We start from the raw sequence: 23,439 nt of genomic DNA, 5'->3' as shown, positions 1-23,439 counted from the left end.
CCACAAAAAGTTGTGGTTCAAACCCATTTCCTGAATACCTCTGTTTGCATATGTGTAAGAGAGATACAGATGGGCAGAGACAAGGGGGAGGACAGATTTATGGGGCCACTAACAGCTTATCGTCTTTGTGAAGAAGCTTTTGAAAAGACAGGAGCTGTTGAGAGAGGGTGATGGAGAGCCTATCTGTGTCTGTGAGCAGAAAAGCCAGAGCAAGAAAGGAAATGATAGAAAGCATTGGTTGCAGACCTTTTTAAGGTGGCCCAAACAATAAAGAATGGACATTTATGTTAAAGTTAGAGTTTTAGAGGCAGTGTGGAAGAGAGAAATGCATGGATGAGGAGAGAAGAGGAGAAGAGGAAAGAGGGAAGGAAAGAGGAAGGAGGCTGAGAGAGACAGGACAGTGATTATCAGATTAGCGGCGGGTAAGACCGCCTAATTGAGACACACAGAGGTAGTTATAACGACTGGGTGGAGGAGACAGTTTAGGCTGCAAAAGTCTTGAGCCATGCCAGTATGCATGTGTTAATGTGTGTGCACGGAACACACCCTGTCTCTGTAGGATCTCCAGCCGAGCCAGCTTTAGTGACTGAATACCAGCAGTGTGTGAGGGTGTGAGACACAGGATGCAGGATAATAACTCAGGTCATGCAGAGAGCTCTCTGAGATGCTCTGGTCGTAAATGCGGACGTGATAAAAAAAAACCGCAGGAAAAGGGATCAAGGAGCGTGACGCACTTCAGCAGCTCTGTCACATACACACAACAAACCCATTAGGAATGAAACATGGCTGTGTCATTTATATTGTAGTCACGATTATGATTTTTGTCTCCCTCGTTTCATTTAATAATCGACCCAGACCACCCAAATGTATGCTGATTAATTCAGAATGTATTTATTTATTTAATTATTTACTCCAGCAGTCTCAGTGTATTCAAAACTAACACAAGATACAGTCACTGGGTTTACATTCTTTTTTTTAACCTTTTTCAAACTAAAAATTATAGCTACTTCCTAAAAGTCTGCAGTGAAGCTTTAAATCAAGCTGTTTGTCCATCAGCTACTGTTATGCAAAAAACACAGACGACGACATAACAACAAAGAACAAAACAATGCTACTTGATACACATGCATTTTACCAAGACAAAAGGGGTTTCCCCTCTTTTGGCTGCTCCTGTATATTAGAGGTCACCACAGCAGATAATTCTGGTCTGCACACCATATCTGGTACAGTTTTGATGCCAAGTGCTCTTAGTGACGCAACCCTCCAATTTTTTCAAGGCTTGGGATCGGTACTGAGAAAGAACTGATAAATGCACCTACCAATGTAGGCTGTTCAGCCATAACAATTAGGAAACACAATGGTACATATTACAGATAGCATCACCGCGGGGTACATGTACATGAACACAGAACAAAAAATATTCATGGTGAAAGTCTGCAAAATATTTTTCATTTTTTGTTTTATTTAATTTTTATAAACTGCTTTATACTGGTCAGGATCATAGCGGGTCCAGTTCCATTATGAAACACCGGATTTTAAGCCCTGGTCGGCACTCAGACATAACCGATTATGTCTGTGTAGATGCTCAGCTGGCTGATAGCACCAGGTCTCAGTGATGGTGGGCTAGCATAATAAACTTCTGCGCCTCCCAGAATGTACATATAATAATAAGAGGAAATGGCAAGTAAAAAATTAAAACTTTTAACTGTGAGAAAAAGCTACTGTTGTCAGCCCTGTCCCAGCCCTAAAACAAACTGGAAGAAATGATGTGTCAACATGACAGAGATAGCTTTCAAAAAAAGAATCTATAAATGTACTAACTAAACAAAATCTGATCAGAACATCAGAAAGCACAGAGTTATTATACTTACTAAAAGCATCTGTGGTTTCACAAGTATTCTGAGTGTGAAAAAAATGTAAGACCTTCAGTGGATTCCGAAAGTATACAGAACCCTTCACTTTTTGCATGTTACTGTATAGTGAATTTAATTTTGAATTGATATAGTTATTTTTTATGCAGAATAAGTGTAGTTTGCTGGTGAAGATGACAAATATACAAAAAAGGAATTGATTTAACAATGGCAAATCACATTTTTAGACCATTCTGAAGTAAGGATGCCAAATTCAACCATTCAATCATTAGCTGACAGTTCATCAATTACTGACAAGCAGTCTTTATTTTCTGGACTAGTGTCTAGTCCTTGCCATGAGTTTTAGGAAAATATAGACAAGGTAGGACAGTGGTAGCCTAGTGGGTGGAGTTTTGGGCTATCAATCGAAAGGTTGAGAGTTTGAATACCGGCTCTGCCATGCTGCCACTGTTGGGCCCTTGAGCAAGGCCCTTAAACCAATAGGCTCCAGGGGCGCTGTACAATGGCTGACCCTGCACTCTGACGACCCTAGCTTCTAAATAAGCCAGGATGTGCAACAAAAAAAGAATTCCATTGTACTGTACACCTGTATATGTATATATGACAAATAAAGGCATTTCATTGTATTGTATAAAAAGGTGATGTGACTAGGTGTGTGTGGCTGACACTCGGAGACAGTGTGTGTGTGTGTGTGTGTGTGTGTGTGTAAAGAATGCCGCTGTGACGTTTCTGAGCAGGATGACAGGCACAGACAAGTGCAGGCTTTGACAGCAGTTGGCTCAGTGAGATAGCACCGTTCTTGCTCGCTCTTTACTATATCCTCCCGCACTACCAGCCTCGGCACTAAGACTAATCCACCCAGAAAGCTCCGTCTCACTGAAAACAACAGGTGTGGGTGTAAAAAAAAGTAAAAACTGTGTAAATGACAAATGAGTCCACACTGGCACAACAGTGTTAAGGTTGATGTGAAAATCTGGATGAACAAGAAAGTCCAGTTTCCTGCTCTACGGTGAATCGGTAGCGTCAACATCTCCCTCCTCCTTCATTCAATCGCACACCCCTGCTCTGACTCACTCGCATCGCAGGCTTGTACACTTTTTTTCAGTTTCACAGCAAGGACAATGAGGAGCAGAGGGAGGAGAGCACATCCTTATCAAGCTACACCATACACACATTCAGACTCTCTTGCTCTCTCACACACACACCAACATATTTCTGCAAATGTTTACCCAAAGTTCACTAATACCATCCTTCACTACTCACCTAACCACTGTTTTTTTGAGGTTCAACTTGAAACTTGATGAATCAGGAAGGGAAGTGTGTGTTTAGATCCAAGCATCATGGAAAATGGTGAGATAAGCAACATGGGATATATATCGCAATACTTGAAAAATACTTTTTTCACAAACCACCACCAAGTTACAATAAAGTAAAAATATCCAGGTTTTTGTAATAATTAAATGTCAGTAAAAAAGGGACTACCCTCAATACCCTTAATCAAATGTCAATTATAACAGATTCTGTAAATGAAATACATAGCATATTTTGCACTATTTAACTATACAAGTTTTAATTTTTCCATCAGGATGATGTGTTTACTTTTTTCCACTTAGAAATCAACAAAACATAAAATCTGACCAGTGAAAGAAAAGAAAAGAAAGCTTTTGTGAGATCAGGCAGTAATGCTGGCCTGGTTTGCCATCAATGTTCAAATTCATTCCAGGTGTTAGAGTTGGCCACTGGAGTTTCTCCTTACCAAACTTGCCAAGTCATGTTTTATGGACGTTGCTTTGTACAAAGGGACACAATAGTGCTGGAACCCCAAACTATGGCCACAAAGTTAGAACTACATAACGTGTGATGCTTGTATACACCTCTTAGTAACATGGATAAAGCACCGATAATGACGAGGAGTGTCCACATACTTTTCTTATACTAAATACTATATTACCACATCAACAAAGCTTACCAAAACAAGCAATTACAGCAAGCTGAGATGGATCTAACTGAATTTGTCTTGTTGCCAGATTGTGGAAACTCTGCCGCTAAAAAAGCCGAGTCTCTACATGCTGAAGGAGAAGCAACTCGCTGCCAATTCATCATCTTGTTCTTTTTAGATACCAAGAGGCCCGACAGCTTTCGGTTAAACCTCCATCAGATAATCGCCTTTAGCAAAGAAAATGTTAATAATAGAAAACAGTGCAGGTATGATCAGCCTGTGGAGCGATGGTCTGACTTGTTAAGGTCTCCATGATTCATAATTCTTTGGGGTTTTCAGTGATAGACCATCTGCTGATTAACAGATAAAATGCTGGCCAGTTAGTAAGAGTGCAAGCTAATTAATGTAAAACATGCAATCATGATCTAGAACAATAAGGGAAAAAATTAACACTTAAAATTAGGAGAAATGTAAAGAGACACAAAGGATTCCAATGGCCCTAAGAAGTGGAGATATTGTTATTAAAGTATTTATATCACATGTTTAAACAGTATATGTAAATTTGTATAATTATAAATATGCAGTCTGTATTACTGTTAATAATCACTCACCCTACCACAATTATATTGCAAATGCAAACCATGATAAAAGTTTAGCCCATTTAATTTGGGCAAATAAGTGATTCAAACTTACAATGGGACATGGTATTAATGCTAGGAGACTGTAATCAAATTAATTACTAGACATGATGCTGCGGCATCCGTATTTAATCATGTTTAACACCAAGTTCACTAGAAAATATAATTAGTTAACATAGTTTCGAAAACCTAGACATGTTATGTTATAGCATGTAGCAGTACTATATAAGTTGTGTCATATATAAGCATTTAACTTAAAGTATATAGCTGTGCTATCAACCAGTCAGGCATCTACACGGACATGATTGGCTATGTCTGGTAATGGCTGAACAGCCAAGCCACTGAGAGGTGGACTTTGGTCAGTGCGCTCTCAGTGCTGATCTCAAGCCTGGACAAAAATAATGAGGGTTGCGTCAAGAAGGGCGATCCACTGTGATCCACTGTGGTCCACTGTGGCGACCCCTAATATACGAGAGCAGCCAAAAGCAAAAAAAAGAAAAAGACTATTTTATGTACTTTAAGTTTATCCTCATTAATTATTTAATTACTGCTGGTGATACAAAATGGAAATGATTATAGCATTTGCTTCTAAAAATAAACTCTTACTGCAAAAATGTTTGCAACTGGATCTGTTGATTTAAAGCTATGAAAGGAATTCCCTGCAAGATAAAAATCAGATGCACGGTTTATATCAAGAAAAGGTCTTCTGGTACCTCTCTGCCCTAAATTTTATTTTACACAGGGCTGGATCATCATCCGATGTAGCATGATTTAAATCACACCATCTCTATGTACTGGCACAGCAGCTCTTGGCTCTTCACCGGCTGGAAACTTGATGGTCCTTGGCAACAGGTGCCAGCGCCAAGCATTTTTTTTTTACCCAGCCTGAAGGTCTTTATTTGGGCCTAAATAGTGCGTACATTGCCCGTGCTTGGCTGTGCTCACGCTGCTTTAGCAATGGAGCGGCTGCTGGTCATATGAGCCTGCTTAGGGAGAGAGGCCGGGCTCAAATTCAGCCTCTGTTCTGTTTCCACCCAAACATACAGCAGCAGAGAGGAGCCGTGGTTCCTCGGCGCAGAGCGCAGACCAGTTCAACAAAGAAGGATTTGGAAAGCAAGCCCACGTCCACATACAGAGTGTGAGTTACAAAGCACGAGCACAGATGCAGACTGTGTGCTGACAGATTGGTGCAGCACTGACAGCTGCCTGGAAAAAGCATACACTGTCCACCACACGCTACAGCTGTGTGTTCGTGCCTGTCTTCTTGCGCCCAGGCTTGCTCACAGACCATCTCTATGCTACCAATGCCTTAAAACACTGCAGCCATTTAAGCATGATGTCCAATGCTCTTTAAATGCAGAATGAAACAAGGCCTTTCAGACAGTGAAAAAAGAGCCGTTATCTCACTCTATCTTGTTGGTTTATGAGGTGTTCATCACTTGCAGAACTTGGACTAAGTCACAAATTCCCCAGACATCTTACAAATTAGTAAATGGCATCTCTCGATTGATTAATTTATTTATTTATTTATTAGGATTTAACATCATGTTTTACACACTTTGGTTACATTCATGACAGAACAGGTCATCACTGGTTACACAAGATTTATCAGTTCAAGTCCTTAATGTCAAACACAGTAACAGACCATTTTTGTATCTCTAATTCACCTCGCTTGCACGTCTTTGGACTGTGGGAGGAAACCGGAGCTCCCGGAGGAAACCCATGCAGACACAGGGAGAACATGCAAACTCCACACAGTAAGGACCCGGACCACTCCACCTGTGGATCGAATCCAGGACCTTCTAAATGGCATTGCTTTGATTAAAAATAGTATGTCTAATGACACACTATGAACTAGGGGTGGGTGATATAATATCGTTCATGATAATACCGGTATAGATGTAAACTCGAAATTATTTTTGCCATATTGCCATATATATATTGTTAGCAAACGCGCGTCACTCACTCTCAAGCGCGTAACAGTGAAATACTGGACAGAGAGTAGTACCGGAGTTAGCACTGAGGATGAACTAGTCACTAAAAGCCGAGCTACATCACTAGTGTGGAAGGTTTTCAGATACAGAAGGTCAGACTCCAAACAAACGACTGTAATTTGCAAAACGTGCAAAAACACGATGACGACAAATGGTGGCAACATCACATTGAAATGTAACTCTTTTTTTTTGTTTTTTAATATTTTGTTTATGCATTTTCCTCCCCTTTTTCTCCCGACTTTTTAGCTCGTCCAATTGCCCGATTGCATCACGCTTCCTCTTCACTAATGCCGATCCCGCTCTGATTTGAGAAGAACGAAGCTAGCCCACACCCCCTCCGACATCCACACTAGGTGAGTGCATATTTGCGAATTAGCCTTGTGTACGGACAGACACACCATGATCCACACTCTTTCCCTGCCTCTGTGCAGGCGCCCTCAATCAGCCAGCAGAGGTCGTAGTGCTTCAGTTACGAGGAGTCCTTATGCGGCTTATTACCCCACCTCTATGTGAACAACAGACCAATCATTGTTCACGTGGCCGCTCAGCCCAGCCGGATGGCAGAGCTGAGATTTGATATGATGTATTCGAAATCCCAGCTCTGGTGCGCTAGCGTGTGTTTTTATCGCTGCGCCACCTGAGCGGCATGAAATGTAACTCTTGATATATTCTTTGATATATTTACGGCAGCTCCTGTATTTAGGGGTCACCACAGCGGATCACTCTGGTCCTCATACCTGATCCAGTAGAATTTTTTTCCATTGGATGCCCCCCTAACCCAAACACAGCCAATCATATCTATACGGTTGATAGCGCCGCTCAGATTCAAACACTGGATCTCAGCGGTAGTAAGCCAGCGTATTTTGTAGCTGTGCCACCTGAGCACCCTTCTATATTTCCACTACATAACTGACCACCAATCTATGGCAGCCCACCTCTTTTCACAAATATAAAATACTCACAAAACATCTGCTTGAATGATAATGGTAAACCTGCAGTCATACATTTACCACCAGGTGTATAGTTGGTACTGCTTAACCCTGGATCATCAATGAAAGAAGACTCCAGGATGGCAATCATAAGGGAATTCCTCCCTCTCGGTCATTCTCTCCTCCCTTATGCTTTCCGACTCCCTCTCCCTCCCTAACTCGTTTTTCGACTTCCCTCAGCAGAGGTTGTAAGTTAGCAGGGAGAACACTGCAGGCCCCAGCTCTCTACTCTGACAGTTGTCTATCCGCACAACAAATGGTGCATTCATTTAGGGGCGGCAGTGACAGCTCCACTCTATAAATCGCTCCTCCACACAGCAGGCTATGAGCACAGTCTCTTCAGACACAGGGGTGAAAGTACGGATGGTCATTTTAGTTGCTGCATGACAACAATGGGAGTTTTCCCCCGTTATTTAGTCCATTCCAATTCCAATAAGTAACTTAAAGTTTATGATAAAGTTTTGAGGTCTAACACGCTTCAAGCACAAGTTAGCTCAACTCATGTTAGCAATGAAATGGTCCAAGATTAGCTCTGGTTTAGTCATACAAATGTTGAGCTCACAGCTGTATCTCACCGTCTCTGCAAACTGAAGGACTAAAGATGCTTAAAGATAATCTCATTCTGAAGCAAGGTTGAGGTGTGGCTGCTGGTTTCATGAGGTACAATCCTAAAGCTTCTCTACATGTCAAAGGCAAACGATGAAGGGAGGGGACTGGATGCTCCAAGGTCTTTTCAGGCCCATTAAGCTGTCAAGCCTTTACATGCCGATGCAAAAAGGGCCGCCAATATGCAATGAACACAAAACCTGCTTGCAGCATTGTAAATCTCAAAGACAGGTAAAAGTCTTTACAAAGTAAGCAGCTAAGCGGAAAGAAGGTTTTGTACCGTATACAATACCTGATGTTGGGAGTTAAATTATATTTGGCCTTTAATGACCTAAAATATCCCAATCCAGAGCTGTGCTATGGGCCAGCCGGGCATCTACATACAGACATGACTGGTTGTATCTAAGGCGGGGTGGATGGCCTGGGCCATGTGATGGATTGTCGTCCTGTCTGGGGTGTTTTACTGCATTGTGCCCAGTGATTCTGGAGAAACTGAACCCACCCCAAGCCTGACCAGGATAAATCTGTAGTAGAAATTAAAATGAAATAAAAAAAAATCATAATATTGAATTTACATAGTCATAACACTTATCCCTAAAAAATAATTAACACCGTTTATCTTATTTACATTCATTAAAATGAAGTTAATAGTAAAGGTCCAATCAATCAAATTGCTCTTGAATCCTATACTCCAAACATTCTTCACATTTTGTCCAGACCTGTAGGAATCTCTTTAAAAAAAAGAACCGAGATGAAGAGCAGTCAGTCATTATCAATATATACCTCCAAAAGCCTCATCTTAAACACGAAAATCTAATCTGCAATTACTGGTAATTTAAGAAGTGATGGTCAGACTATCTGTCTACTATTAGTTGAGAAGCTACATTGTCGGTGTCTGTGCATTTCACCTTATCTGTTTGAGAGACGAGACGGAGGAGGAAAACCGCTGGAAGGGGGGGTTTAACGGAGCAATGGGCCGATACGCCTCTTACAGCATGCCATAATGGAGCTCTTTGTAAAAGCTAGAAGAATACACCCTTCATCAGGGCTGAAACGGAGGCTATCCCACTGTCTAAGTCACACAGTCTTGCATACACATATAGCGAGAACTAATGGCTTTTGGCTAGCAGCACCTTATTCCTAAAAAAGAGGCACTTGGCTTCTATAAAAGTACTCAGTCAGCAGCTAGATGGCATTGTACTTATGCAACAGCATGATTTACTACTGCATGAACGTAGCCACTTATAGCTGCAATTACAGATGAGGCATTGCACACGTCTACCTTCAGTTTGTCGCTTACTGATTCCCTCCACCCCCATTTGGCTCTAACTAACTGACCTGAAAACCAAACTGAGGATGGAGGCCAAAGTACAAGGCCATAACGTCAGCCAACTGTTGCACTGGAAACTCTCACCCACCTACCAATAAGGGCCCACCTCCTTAATCATAGTCATATGATGCTTCATCAGCCAATGAGAGGCTGGGCAGCCAGCTGTTTGCCATGGCCGTGCGCCTGAGTGACAGGCAAACCAGTGCTCAGGGTGGGGGTCAACCATCAAACCTCTCAATTACACTGAAGCAACTTGTCTGCATCACATCACGTACTCCGCTCTCCCGTCCTCTGGCAGAAATAAAAGTCGCATTGTTTTTTTTTTTCCTTCTTGCCATTACACAGTCGCAGTGGCTGGACTCTCACTCTCTCCCTCTCTCTGTACATAGGCCCCTGCCTGAGGACATGCTCTTACAAGGAAGCAATTCATCTGAAACGGGGGTGGAAACACTGGAACTTCAGAAGAAAGCATTAAGGGGACTGAGGTTGTTAAGAGGCTGTGCTTATTAATTTATATTTACATGCTAATACGTAGTGATAATAGCAGCGGTCTGAAAGCATCCCGGCAACGTCTGTAAGTGATGCCTGTATCCCTTGTGAAAAGATGAGAATTCCAGCACTAGAAAAAGACGAGTTGTATCTACATCACCAATCTTAAAAGGGACCGAAAATAAGTTCCGAGTTCACACAGATGCCTGGCATTGACTTGGATTTTTGCAAGAATACTGGCATCTCTTAGAGCCAAAAAATCAACTCAGTGTTAGCACTCAATAAAGAGCAGGACAGTTTACAACACAAGAGGCATTTAAGTGTACAGTACAAAAGCACAATCAATAGATCATGTCATTCATCTTGGCCCTCCACTCTTTTTAAGTGCTATTAATTAGCTGTTAACTACATTCAAAAGACTGACAACAGCTCTGGCTAATTATGTGAAACACAACTGATGCTAACATGGAAAATGTACACAGAGCACAAAAAGAAAAACATCAAGATCAAGACATCTTTTGTCATCCAGCATCGTAGCGGTCATGGGGTGGGTCACGACAAACCAGTCCTCTTTGTAATACTACGGCACTCTGAGGAGGCGTTAGGGCAGTAGCATTTTAGCTGTGGGACTGTAAAGGCCTCATTTCCATCTCTATGGGCCCCCTCATCGTTTTGCCAACAGGGTGATAGAGTCACAACAGATGCTAGCCAGTACCAGCCTGAGAACAGATTGGTGGGTTGGTTACGGTTCTCGACATAACTTGAGAGAAAGCTGTGACATACCAATGAACACTGTAAAAGTACTTTTTCTGTTGAACGGGCAAGATAGTTATTGTCCACAAGCCAATCGAATCATCATAGCAAGATTCAACCTTGACTCTGCGGTATATTCTGATTCCATTTGCTTCCTGCTTTCCAACATCAATTGTTTTATTGTGAAACAGTGCTCATTAGTATCATGCAAACCTGAAACAACATCCAGTATTCAGTATTTCCTGTTCGGCACAGGGCTGACAGACACGCAGTCTGGTGGCATAGGCCATTTCCTTACCCAGGGATGAGAAGACTTAAGGAAACCACATCAACACACACATGAGAATCTTGATCATCAAAACAGTACCACAACACCTTGCTAGAACCCTGCTGCATTGGACTACAGGGTGCCAAGCCTAGTAAAGTACATTACAGACTCAGTGACCTTACTGAAAAGATAATAGCAGCAATAACCAGCTGCAATCTTGATAAGAGTAGAAATGCAGTTAACATCAGTGATTAACTTGTGTGGTCTTTTTTTTCTTTACTTTTTTTTGTTGTTGCCACAACTGATCTGCATATCAGATTTGTACAGTCTATATTAGGGATGCATCGATACCATTTTTTCCCAACCGAGTACGAGTACAAGTACATGTATTTTTGTACTTGCCGATACCGATACCGATACCTATTTAGAATACCGGGTTTTTTATGTTTTTTTTAAACAAAAACACACGTGAGAAGTGACTAGAAGTTTAATGATACCACGTCCACAAGTAGCGAGTGATCAAAGTGTTTGTGCGCTGACGTGATGAAATCAAGGAGGAAAAATAAATGAATCTGAGTGGATTTGGCAACACGAATAGCCGAACATGGATTGTTCTGTAGTGAGTTGGAGGTTAATAAATATTTTTGCAATGTTGGTGTTTTGTTGTTATGTTTTGTAGAGAACGATCAGGTCAGAAATACTGTAAAATGTGTGTGTGCCGGTGTATTCTGATATAAACTATATTATCCCCCTTTCCCACCTGTTTACACTCCTCTCCTGTGTTTCTTCTCACACCGTGTCCTGCGTTCTCATTGGCTGTTCGACATGTCACTCATTCCCAGTCGCACATCTGAGATCAGATATCTGACGTGCTAGAAAACTCGAGCGCTCGGTGAGCTGGTCGGATCGAGTTGTTGGATAGTTCACACTTAGCGATCGAGAGCGAACGCCGAGTTGCTCCCGAGCCGGCAAATCTAGCGCCGACCAGCCGCCGAGCGAAAATCGGGGCAAAAATCGTGTAGTGTGAACCAGGCATAACGCAGCAACGTGCACTAGGCACACGGTATCGGATGTTTAGTATCGGAGCCTCGTTTTCGAGTACGAGTACAAGTTAATGAGCGCGGTATCGGGCAAATACCCGATACCAGTATCGGTACTCATGCATCTCTACTCTATATACAACACTTGGCACAGTTTTTACGCCAGATGCCCTTCCTGACACAACCCTACTATTTTTATCCAGGCTTGGGACCAGCACTGAAAGCACATTGACAAGTGCACCTAACAATGTCAAGTTGTTTTATTAGGTTCGTACCTCCGACTGACGGCACCGCTGAGATTCGAACCCCAGATCCCTGAATCTCAGAAGTCGTTGGCTAGCATGCTTTACTGCGGTTCAACTTGAGGTGATTTTGTAGAAAAGCATTTTAAATGAAGGTTAGTAAAATCTGGTTGAGTTAACTTCCAGGGGTTCAAATCCCAGGCTGGGCTCACAAATACAGAAGGTGCATGTCGGTACATGAACCTAGCTAATAGGGGGGGGCACATATCAGTGCACCATCAGTGTCAGTCCTAAGCCCTGATAAATAGGAGTATAGCATTAGGAAGGGTATCCGATGTAAAAAATAAAACAGTCAAGCATGACATCAAATGATCCATTGCGGTATCCATATACAATGGATATTAAGTTTACACACCCCTGTTCAAACGCCAGGTTTTGTGATGTAAAAAGGAGACCAAGACTGACCATTTGCTCACTAATTTGTAAGTTTGTAATCATTCATAAATAACTCAACATTAAAGATCACTGTATCAGACTCTAAAAACCAGACCATCCACAAGACCAATCCTATGGGCCTTTGGAAAAAACTCTTGTAAGAACCCTTGACCTAGTTTCTTCTTATAAGCCAATCAACAACCTGCTTATCTCATCTCTCTCTCTCTTCTGAGCTTTATGACTCTCTTTGTTCTAGTTTTTGGTCCTTGGTACCAAAGTTCATAAAGTAAACCCGAGCTTGCTGGTTAATGATAACACTCCTTCAATTGAAATGATCTGCCTGATCTGCAGAGGTCACAGAGCAAAGCAAAACATGATGGCTAACTGATTTTAAGGTGACTAAGGCTCAGTTTAAACTGTTTTGAGAAATAGCCCGTCCCTTTTGTTATCTAGACAACAAGCACAGGCAGGTAGTTACTATGTTTGGTTTTCACTTTATACAGTTCCCATCATGAACTACTACATGCTCAGGAGCTGAGAAAACTTTAAATCATGATTAACCCAACAACTTAACAGCAAGAGAGCAAATATGTCAAAGGTGGGGCACAAGAGGCCGGAAAGTAAATGGTGCTCAAGTGGACCTCTTTACAATAAGCCTGTTGTGGAATAGGTGTTAAAGGTGGGCAGGGTTTCCATTTTTCATTGTGTGCTGAGATCCTGATTGAGAGGCCAAGTTTCCAGCAAAAGAAAGAGTCCAAATCGCTTCTTTTTGTGACGTCTTCTTCAGGGGCGCGGCTGCAAAGCCTGACCCACTGACTCCTTGTTTCCCCTGGGAGACTGGCAGTGTACCATTACCCCTGGTCTGGCGGGCCAGACCCGTCTTTACAGTTTACCTGCCTCCACAAAACCACAACTTAATTTTAGACCTGAATACAAACTCTTAAAATAACAGAGTCCACACACCGACCTTCACTCCAGCTCATCACTATGCAGCACATTTATTTGTGAACGACACTAAGCACACCAACGTTCACCATCTTTCGTCATTTTTTTATTTTCCAACACTAAAATGGTTTGTCGTCTATCTGTTTAACTGGTTTACCTTTTTTAATTTATCATTTGCTTCACACTTGTGACGTTAAGGCATTACTAAAACAACCGTGTAGGACTGAGAAGGAAGTCGTTGCTGCAAAGATGCAAGAATGGTTTGTTATCTGCATGCCACACCCAGTCATTCCATGCCCATCGTTCAGCTACTAGCTTAATATTTGTCAGGTTGTGCTGACGCATATTCACATAAGACAAACTTGACTGGAAATCCCAGTCTGAGAAAACAGAATAGCTTGCAATTAAGCAACATGAGCACATGAACAGAGGCAAAAAGGAAATAAGTTTTTTCTGATATTTTCCTTGTATTGCTTTTGCTGAACCAGCAAAAAATCTGAAGATATTTTACAATGTGACTAGCATGCAATGACCTTGCATTTACTCACATTTACTGAATGTGCAGCTTCTGCAGTCTTATTTTCGATAATTTTCAAAAACGTACGCAGCATTTTGACAGTTCATCGTCAGTTTTTGGTCGAAGTCTTTGTGAAAAGGAAAAAGGGTGCAGCTGCACTTTCAAGGTGTCAAATTCCTCAACACCCCTCCCTAAACCCCAACCCCATTCTTGACTGTCTCTCTGAGCCTCTAGCTCAGGTACTACTGATGGACTCCACCCTCCCTTCCCCCCCTCTGATAGTAGCAGACAGGAGATGCTCTCAGGTAAGAGACACGTTTGCCTATGAAGCTGTGAGTAGGTGTGTGGCCCGACTCCTTTACAAACCAAAGGAGCAGCAAGACCAGGGGCATGCATGTCTGGCTCCATGGAGACGAGGTGTGTCCTGTGTTTGAAGAACAAACAATGGTACCTTTTCAACACAACGAAAGGGGGGAAGCAGGACATTGTGTATGTGGCTGTGCATGGAGCACCAAAGACACAGTTTGGCCAAGAAGGAAACAAAAAGGCCATAAGACAGCAGAGTTACCACAGAACAGCAGTCATAGCCCACTATTATAATTATGTGTTTTGCAAGAGAACACCAACAGCCTAAAAACATATTGCAGCCCTAGATATTCCTAAGATACAGTCATGTTGATGATGTATTAGATGAACCACATTGCCACATCTTTCCTGGGTTGCCTATTGTTCTCAGGTAAGGTGTCATTAGGGCAGCTCATCTTGCTGGGCTACGTTTGTCATCTAGGCCATGTCACATGGCATGATAGATATGCAGGAAGTTCTAGAGAAACACTAGACATAGGATATGGTTGCCAAGAGTAAGAATTAACTTGACATCCCTTAATAATCACAAAAAAAAAAACCTTAATTCGAAGTTAACAAGTTTTAAAAATATTTAGCATCAGTGGGTGGCAAAATGGCTCGTTGGGTAGCACTGTCACCTCACACAAAGACGGTCTCTGTCCTTTCTGTGTGGACTTTGCATGTTCTCCTTGTGTCCAGAGACATGCAGTCAGGTTAATTTCCTGCCTTTCACCCAGTGAAATCAGACCCACCACAACCCTGAATAGAATAAAGTGCTGGTAATAAATAAATTTAGCAGCCTCTCTGCCTGTACTCAAAAGCTGCATATGTGAAAAATGCACAGTATCACCCCGGGGTAAATTTCAGGCAAATACAAGACTTGATAGATGACTGAGGCCAACTTTTTTATTTAGGATTTCATAAAGTGGGGTTGTGTGACATATTTAAGACTTTGTTGAGCAATAAAAAAAAACAGTAAGAGGGAATAAAAAGCAAACATGCAGAAAAAGAAACATTATATGGGGGATTATTTAACATTGACTGCAGTTAAAGCAATCTTGCTGTAAAAATATACAGGCGATTCGCCTGTGTAACATTTGCATTCTCTCTCCCCCTCTTTGGCAGAAACTGGTTGGGCGATGCTGTTGCCTGCCACTCTTTTTTTTCCCCCTCCAGCCTCCCTCTGTCTCTCTATCCCTCCCTTCTTCCCACCCTCTTTCTCACTCCCTCCCTTGCTGGTTCCACTGAGCAACAAGTGCTGCCTGGGAGTACCAACCCTCCCCCTCGCTTCAACCTCCAGAAGCTATCGCAAATCCTCAGCCTGCACACAACTGCCAGCTGACAAAAATGTTTAGTCAGCAAGAAAGCCAGGCAGGGAGGGAGCTACATGCTCGAGAGAGGACAAGATCGAAAAAGAGACAGACAGAATGAAGGAGAGAGTTGAAGAGCTCCGACTACATGAGAGCAGGCAGTCTTTACTCCAATCTCCATTTCTCTCATCAGTCTACACATTAGCCATTCCATTCATCAAATTAAAACTCTAGGGTTCAACACATTTTCAGAGGAGAAAAAGAGTATAGGCCGCATGCTTTTCGAGGACACTGAACTAATGAGGGCCAGGCATTTTAAAGCTATTGTTCTTACACTTCCTCCATCACTTCCCTGTTAACCTCAGAGAAGAGGCAGTTTCACTTCCCGACGACCCTCTCTTTTCTTTTACTCGCCTCTCCCTACAGCCAGACCGGCTTGCGTTTCTTGTTCGCTTATGGCATTCTTTCACATCAGTGACAGCACTCAGAGTTGTACTTTGGAACCAACGTACCTGCTCTGTTTGCTGGCTGGAGCAGAGGGGGGTTGGTAGGGAAGGTGAGAGAGGCACATGGTGGAGGAGGTGAAGCTTAGCGGACACGTAGGCTTTTGTGACAAGGTCATCAAAAACCAAGCTGATGTGTTCATCTCAACAACTAATCAAGTCTGCTGACTCCTCAACAGTGAATGATTAGGTCAGTGTCTTAATAAAGGGTTCGTGACATACAGCTTCACAAAACATAATGAATTTGCACATCAAATGCATGTGATAATTCAAAGAAAACATAAAAAGTTTGCCTAGAAGAGTAAGCAAAAACAGTAAATTAAAGCAAAAAAAAAAAAGCAACAACTAGTCAAATAAGCAACAGCTCATCTGGCCTGAACAACATGTTTAAACAGACTAGAGGTTGGGTTTTTAAACACCTATTCACCAGCAGTCAATATTACAAAGTTTATGTCAAACAAAGACAAACCAGGGATTGGTACATTGAACTAAACCTATTTTCAAACACATCCAGACTGCAGGCCAGTAAAAATAAGATTTACATAAAAAGCAAGCTCTTGTAACATAATTTGCACGTATCTGTAGACAAACTGCAGGCCACAAAAAGTCATAATGGGCGACCGCAAATATAGCCATTGCCATAATGTCTGTGTCCAGAACTATTTCTGTTAGGACCCCCATGCTGCCTAACCACAAACATTACTGCATCAGAGCTTTACACATTTTCCATTCTTAAGCTTGCACTATCAATATTAGCACTTGTCTCTCCACAAAACCATTAAATTCCCAAGTTACACATTCTCTTAGAGCTTAGAGCATGTCTTTTAAAAGTTGTCCTTATCACCAACACAGATTTATAATCTTCCCACGGGCTTCCACCTTAAAAAAATAGCTTGACTGCTTTTTCCTGCTTGCAAATGATTATTTGGATTAAATAAAGAATAAAGCACAGCTGGGCTAAGTACTGCATTTTCAGCAAATCTCATCATCAATTATAAACACCAAGATTAAGCCTGAATTTATTTATTCCTTTTATCCACACAATGCAGTTCAACCACAGATATGTTCAGTCCCTGCATCCACTCCACTCTGTCACTGGGAATATAATCTTATCTAAAAAAGGCAAGATAAATATAGCCTGGGAGCCAAAAGGCCAGCTCATCAATACCTCGGGGCAACACAGGACCCCCTGCATCAGAAGGCAACCACTTCTTTAAACACTTTCTTTTTGAAGTGTGCCACAAACTTTAATATATATATATACACACATATATACATTCTTATTCTAAAACATATGTATAGATATCTGAGGTGTTAAGACACAGCAATGCCAAATTAATAACAGAAAAAAAAACATATATTAAACCGATGCCATGTGTAATAAGCAGTCTCAAAGCGATACCCAGCCATTGTTTTAATGTCTAAAAAGAGGCTGGTTAGGTAGCCAGGGTGTCTGGGGACTGGACTTTAATAAATTAGGAATTGCTAATGCTAGTATCTTGGGTAATTTTGCAGCCCCATGGGGGAGAAGTGTTTGTAATTAACTTGTCTAAGCCCAAAGGAGACAGAGATCCCTGAAAGATCAAACACTATACAGCTCAGAATGTATTTTCCTAGTACTTAAAAACCTTAATAAAAACTCCTACACGTCACATAGAATTTGATATTTAGTGGAAAAATAAAGGTTAACATAAAATTTTACTGTAAATATGGCTTGTTGAATTTGATCTGTGATAGACAGGCTGACTGAGGCTATGGCCTGCATAAATCATTGTACAAGGGTTGCCATGATGGGAAAATATATAATGCAAAGTCAAAACCCAGTAAACAAAATAAGTAAAACTTCTTAATCAAACTGTTATTTGTATTTGTCTTGAATATTTGTTCAGAACATTGCTCTAATTCCTCAAGAAGCATCAAGCTTTGCATCACACCTGCAGTGCATTTAACACTTATTAAAAATGTACATTGTTTAAACTATATACATCTATATTACCTATCCCTAATAGCACTGTAAGAGCAGCGAATGTAGATTTACAGCTGAAATCTCACTCAGCTAACCACTAGTATTGTTCATCTCAGCAGAAACCTGCAATTTGTATATTTTGTCAACAGACCTTACAATGAAGTAGGCAGCATCCAGCCCAGGCCTGCACACCGAAACACAGTTAACAATCAGAAAATAGAGAACCATCAGCTTTTAACAGAAACTAAAAGCACTTTTCTATGCGATGAAAACAACTTACATTTTCCAGCAACAAAAGCTGCTATCTACACTAGTTTAACTGTACCGGAGGCCACAGGGATCACAAACAACTACGATCAATGGCACACTGCTTGGCATCAAGGCTAAAGCATGGGTTTTGGTTTTTATGCACCTATTGTTTCTCATCAGAGTGTGTTTCATAGAAAACAGAAACTACAGTACATCCTCTTACTCAAGTCACTTCAATTCAGGCTTGCATGCCCTCACTTGATTACCGCTGCAGGGCCTTTGAACGAACGTGAACATGATGCTCTTATTCATCAGTTTAAAAGTAAACATCCCCACTTTGCACTGCCTCCAAAGCATGATCCATCAGTAGCAGTTAGACCTGCACTGCTTTGCCACACCTGACTCGGGTTGCTAAAAAGGCATTGTTGTAATGAAATGTCTAATTTAAATTCACTGTTGTGAAACACTTTGACATAATTCATGATAATGTGTTTTTTAAAGGTTGAATTATATTTGCTTTATTTATATGCTTAAAAGTCATATGTCTTAAATGTGACCTACATAAACCTAGAAATTGGTACTTTTTGGTACTGACAAAGTACTAACTAATATTGACATCAGAAAAATTATACTATGATACACTTTTTGATAACATTGTGTTTTTAATATTATTTAATTTCATTTTTCATGTTTTACCGCCACTGTATCCCGGTCAGTGTCACAGTGGGTCAGCCTCCATTGCAATTACTGGGCACAATGCAGAAACATGCCCCGGACCGGACGCCAATCCATCACGGGGCCTACACCTCCCACCCCCCCACCCCCCCACCCCCTCCCAAAAAACACACCAGAACCAGCCAATCATGTCTGTATTTAGACACCCAGCCAGCTGTTAGCACTGCTGGGGATTTAAAACCTGGATCCAAGAATTAGTGGGCTGGCAATATTTTATCGCTGTTTGACAGTTAATTATGTTTTAACACTTACAGACTTAATTAATACCTACAATAGCTGTTTATGCAGTTTTTAAAACTACTTTACATTTACAGTCAAGAAAATAACAGGTTTGTTTGCAAGAACAGGGAGGTCACAGTTTCCAAATCTCTGAATTATTTACTTATTTCATTTGTTCTGTCTTTTTTCTATTTACATTTAATGTTACTAAAAGTACATTTTATAAGCTAAACCTTTGTATTACAGTATACTCGTACTATACTACACTAACCTACTATACTGAGAAAATGTGTTCTTGTATTACAATATATTTCTTGCCTATACATCTATTCCTATGAAGAGAGATGTATTATTGAGTCAGGTGTGCAGAAGTAAGGAAAACATTAAAGTGTACAGGGTGTGGAGACTAAATAAGCAGGATGAAAAGATGAAAAGACAAAAACTAGTCACGGTTAGCCTTTTGAGTGCATAAGACGTACTGAAGGCCTGCTCGGCTGCTTGCTTGTCAGCAGTGTTGAATTTCGTAATGGAATGTGAACTGCTCATCCGGATTTGTCCTCCCTCCTCCCAAAGCAGCAAACTGAACGACTAACCAGCCTTACAACATCTCTAATCGCCATTAACATCACCAGCAGCAGTTTAACTGTGAATCAGGTTTTGTTGACATTTTGGACATTATTTCCCACTCTTAGCAACAGGCATCTTGAAATAAGCTCACCCTATGCCGTTTCCCCAGAAACCACAGGCCATGTCCCAAACAGCACACGAAAGTACTGAATAGTGTCCAACGTCACAAATGTACAGTGCTTATGGTGCATACTGTTTAGAGCAGTAAGTAGTATGTGGTTCAGAACAGAATGAAGTTAAGCAGTCTACATATTACCATTCAACAAGAGAAATACTGAACTGTGCATTTACTCCAAACGTACTCCAAACAGATCTAAATTGAAATTTGTTTATTTACTATGCAACCACACACACACAATGCAATGGACAGCATGTACAAATTGCATTATACCTATGGTATGGTGCATACTGATTAGTACTGCAGTATGCCAGACAGCTTTAAAACAGAAAAACTATCGACATGACAAACTAAACTGTCATTTCTGCCCTTAGAGCAAATACACAAATATCCATGGAAAATGTAAGCTATCATCGACGTCTGTTTCTTAGATTAATGTACAAAACCGTGTCAGCTACATCATTAACAGAATGCAAACCAAGTGCATGTTCCTTTTCATAAACTTTTTATATAGCAAAAAAACAGGTGCACACATGCAAACGTATAAAATAGTATATCAAGTATAAACTACAAACTGTCAAATTAATAAATGTTATATAAAAATATATCCATATAATATCCATATAATTTAAAATGCCAGGTTTCTTATGTTTGAGTCATTTCAAAACCCTAAACTTCGTCTGTTTATGTAGAAGTATACTTTGGGTCATTGTTGTGCTGAAAAATAAAACTCCTGAAGATGAAGAAACCTGAAGGTTTTGTGCCAAAATTAACCAATATTTAGAACTGATCATAACTCCCCCCACCTTGACATAAGCCCCAGTTCCAGTTGCTGTAGGCCTCTTGACAAGCCTCCCGGACCTGTTTTTTTTCTAATACTTTGAAAGCTCTTTATATGGGGGTAATTGGAGTCACTTTAATTGAGGGCAGGTGTCACTGACTAATATTTAACACGAGTTTGAATGTGGTTGGTTTATTCTGAACACACCAACATCCCTGGTGATAAGAGGGTGTACACACTTGTGCAACCACATTGTTTTAATTTTTTTCCACTTTTAAAGACGTCAGCTTTCAGGGCAGCTGTAGCCTAGTGGTTAAGGTACTGGACCAGTAATCCGAAGGTTGCCGGTTCAAGCCTCACCACTGCCAGGTGGCCACTGTTGGGCCCTTGAGCAAGACCCTTAACCCTTACTTGCTTAGATTGTGTACTGTCACAACTGTTCGTCACTTTGGATAAAAGCGTCTGCTAAATGCCTAAAATTTAAATTACATTGCAGAAATTACAGGTCACATTAAAGGTGGAAATAAATGTGAAATAATGCATCGCAGAACATACAACACATACGAGCTTAAAAAGGATGGGCAAGATTCATCAGACTCCTCCATCTATTTTAAAGTATTTGTGTTTGAGCCTCAGATTTATGCTGCCCATCTAATAATAAACTCATAAATCATTCAGGCTCGTCATACTATTTAGCATTTTAAAGTTGCATCCCAGTATAGATGGAAAAATGAGTATATATATATATATATATATATATATATATATATATATATATATATATATATATATATATTCTACATTATATATATATATATTCTACAATATATATATATATATATATATATTCTACAATATATATATTCCACAGTACATTAATACTACACCATACTACCAGTCTTAGCGATGCGATTTGTATCACGGTACGCCACCTATGGTGTGATGCATACTACTGAGTAGTGTGGTGTGCCATTTGGGACGCATCCATTCCTTTAGTAGACTTTTAAGGAATTTTAACATCAAAAACCACGAAAATGTTTATAAAAAACTGAGTCGAAACGACTTACACTTGTCACCTATGCAAAAATAAAACAAAACCGCAACTTGAAGTGTTAATAATAATAAAACTTTTAACCAAACATCAAACTTTAACCCCGTGAACTGGCGTCAAAACTCTCAACATCATCACACCTTTAGAAAATATGACAAACCAATAAATGATGTTTTTTGTCGATGAGGTGTTTAGAAATACACTTACACGAGGTTTAAAAGTAAGGTCGGGGCAGACGTGGACATTTGTAAGCGTCGACAAGGTGGAAAAACTGAAAAAAGCAGCAGCTCGGATCAAAGTGCACGCGCACAGAGATATGGATGCTCCAGTTAGCAACCGCCAGCTAACACGCAGTAAAGCTTCATCTTTCCGACTCAAAATGATCTAAAAGTGCAGTAAAGTTGCCAGTCGAAAGCTGTCGGTGCTTAATTATCTGTGTAAGCGAGGGATTATCCGAGGTGTTCGAGCTAAATGGAGGTGATGGACAAGTTTAGTGCGTGGCTGAGCATCAGGTACTCGATGAAACGAGGAAGCCCAAAACTCATAACGACGAGAAGTCGGGTAAAATCGGGTAAACTCGGATAAACTCGGCTCAAGTAATACACTTGCACGTTCGCTTACAAGGAAAGTTTAGAAAAGTCGTACCGACGAGCTTCAGCATCGGATGAGACAGTAGCAAAAAGTGAGAAAAGCAACAAGCAATGCAACTTACGCTTCACTTTGTTCGGGTTGGACTGCTTTCGACGAGACATGACAACGATGAAGAGGATGAATAAATGAGTGATGATGAAGAGTGATGGCGATGTAGATGATGCACGTAGAACATACAGAGGGAAGAAAAAAAAAAGAAGAAGCGAAGCTGTTCCGGAGGAGGAGGAGGAATCAAAATGGCGTTTCGCGAGTCTGAAGATGTGCAAAAAGTTTGTGAACTTTTTGGCGTTTTCTGTCCTCCCGTCCGAATGACGAAAAGTAGGATGAAGAGATGTGTCGGTGTGGGAGGAGAGAAAAACGCACTTTATTTCGGCTTCTCTCTCGCTCGCTCTCTCTCTCTCTCACTCACTCACTCACTGAATGTGCGTCTCTCTCTCTCTCTCTCTCTATCACGTGTTGCGCTCCTGCTGTCGGAGTCTCCAAGGGGACCGAAGCTGCTCCAAGCATCTCATCTCTCACCCTGCTGCAACTACAAAACAAGCACACAAACTTTTTACACTATTAAATCGATGGCTAACTAGCTGTAAAGTCAGCTCTTATTAAGAGCTAACCACTCTAAATAACCCGATTGTTAGAAGCAATCAACAGGCAGCAGCAGGAGCATGAGAGAGCTGGACTTTAACGAGGAACCAAATTTAACACTAGCCCTGTAGGCCTCACCATTAGAGAAATATGAGCTTCAACTGTTAGACTTCAGTTGGAATACAGTATTTTTGTCTGGTCACTGATGGATTGGCGTCCTGTCTGACCCACTGTGACCCTGACCAG

At 41.0% G+C, this 23,439-nt stretch overlaps 1 protein-coding gene across 1 annotated transcript in view; it reads right to left on the bottom strand.

Annotated features, from left to right (window-relative positions):
* Nucleotides 1-22,774, bottom strand: part of rreb1a (ras responsive element binding protein 1a) — a 70,223-nt gene extending 47,449 nt beyond the window's left edge. Inside the window, exon 1 of the mRNA XM_062991165.1 lies at nucleotides 22,673-22,774. Within this exon, the coding sequence (XP_062847235.1) occupies nucleotides 22,673-22,712 (40 nt within the window). The 5' untranslated portion in view covers nucleotides 22,713-22,774. The remainder of the gene's footprint in view (nucleotides 1-22,672) is intronic.
* Nucleotides 22,775-23,439: the final 665 nt, after the last annotated feature.

This window comes from Trichomycterus rosablanca, chromosome 3 (assembly GCF_030014385.1).
Source record: "Trichomycterus rosablanca isolate fTriRos1 chromosome 3, fTriRos1.hap1, whole genome shotgun sequence".
In the NCBI taxonomy this organism is placed as follows: Eukaryota; Metazoa; Chordata; class Actinopteri; order Siluriformes; family Trichomycteridae; genus Trichomycterus; species Trichomycterus rosablanca.
This window is presented reverse-complemented; position numbering and strand designations above follow the sequence as displayed.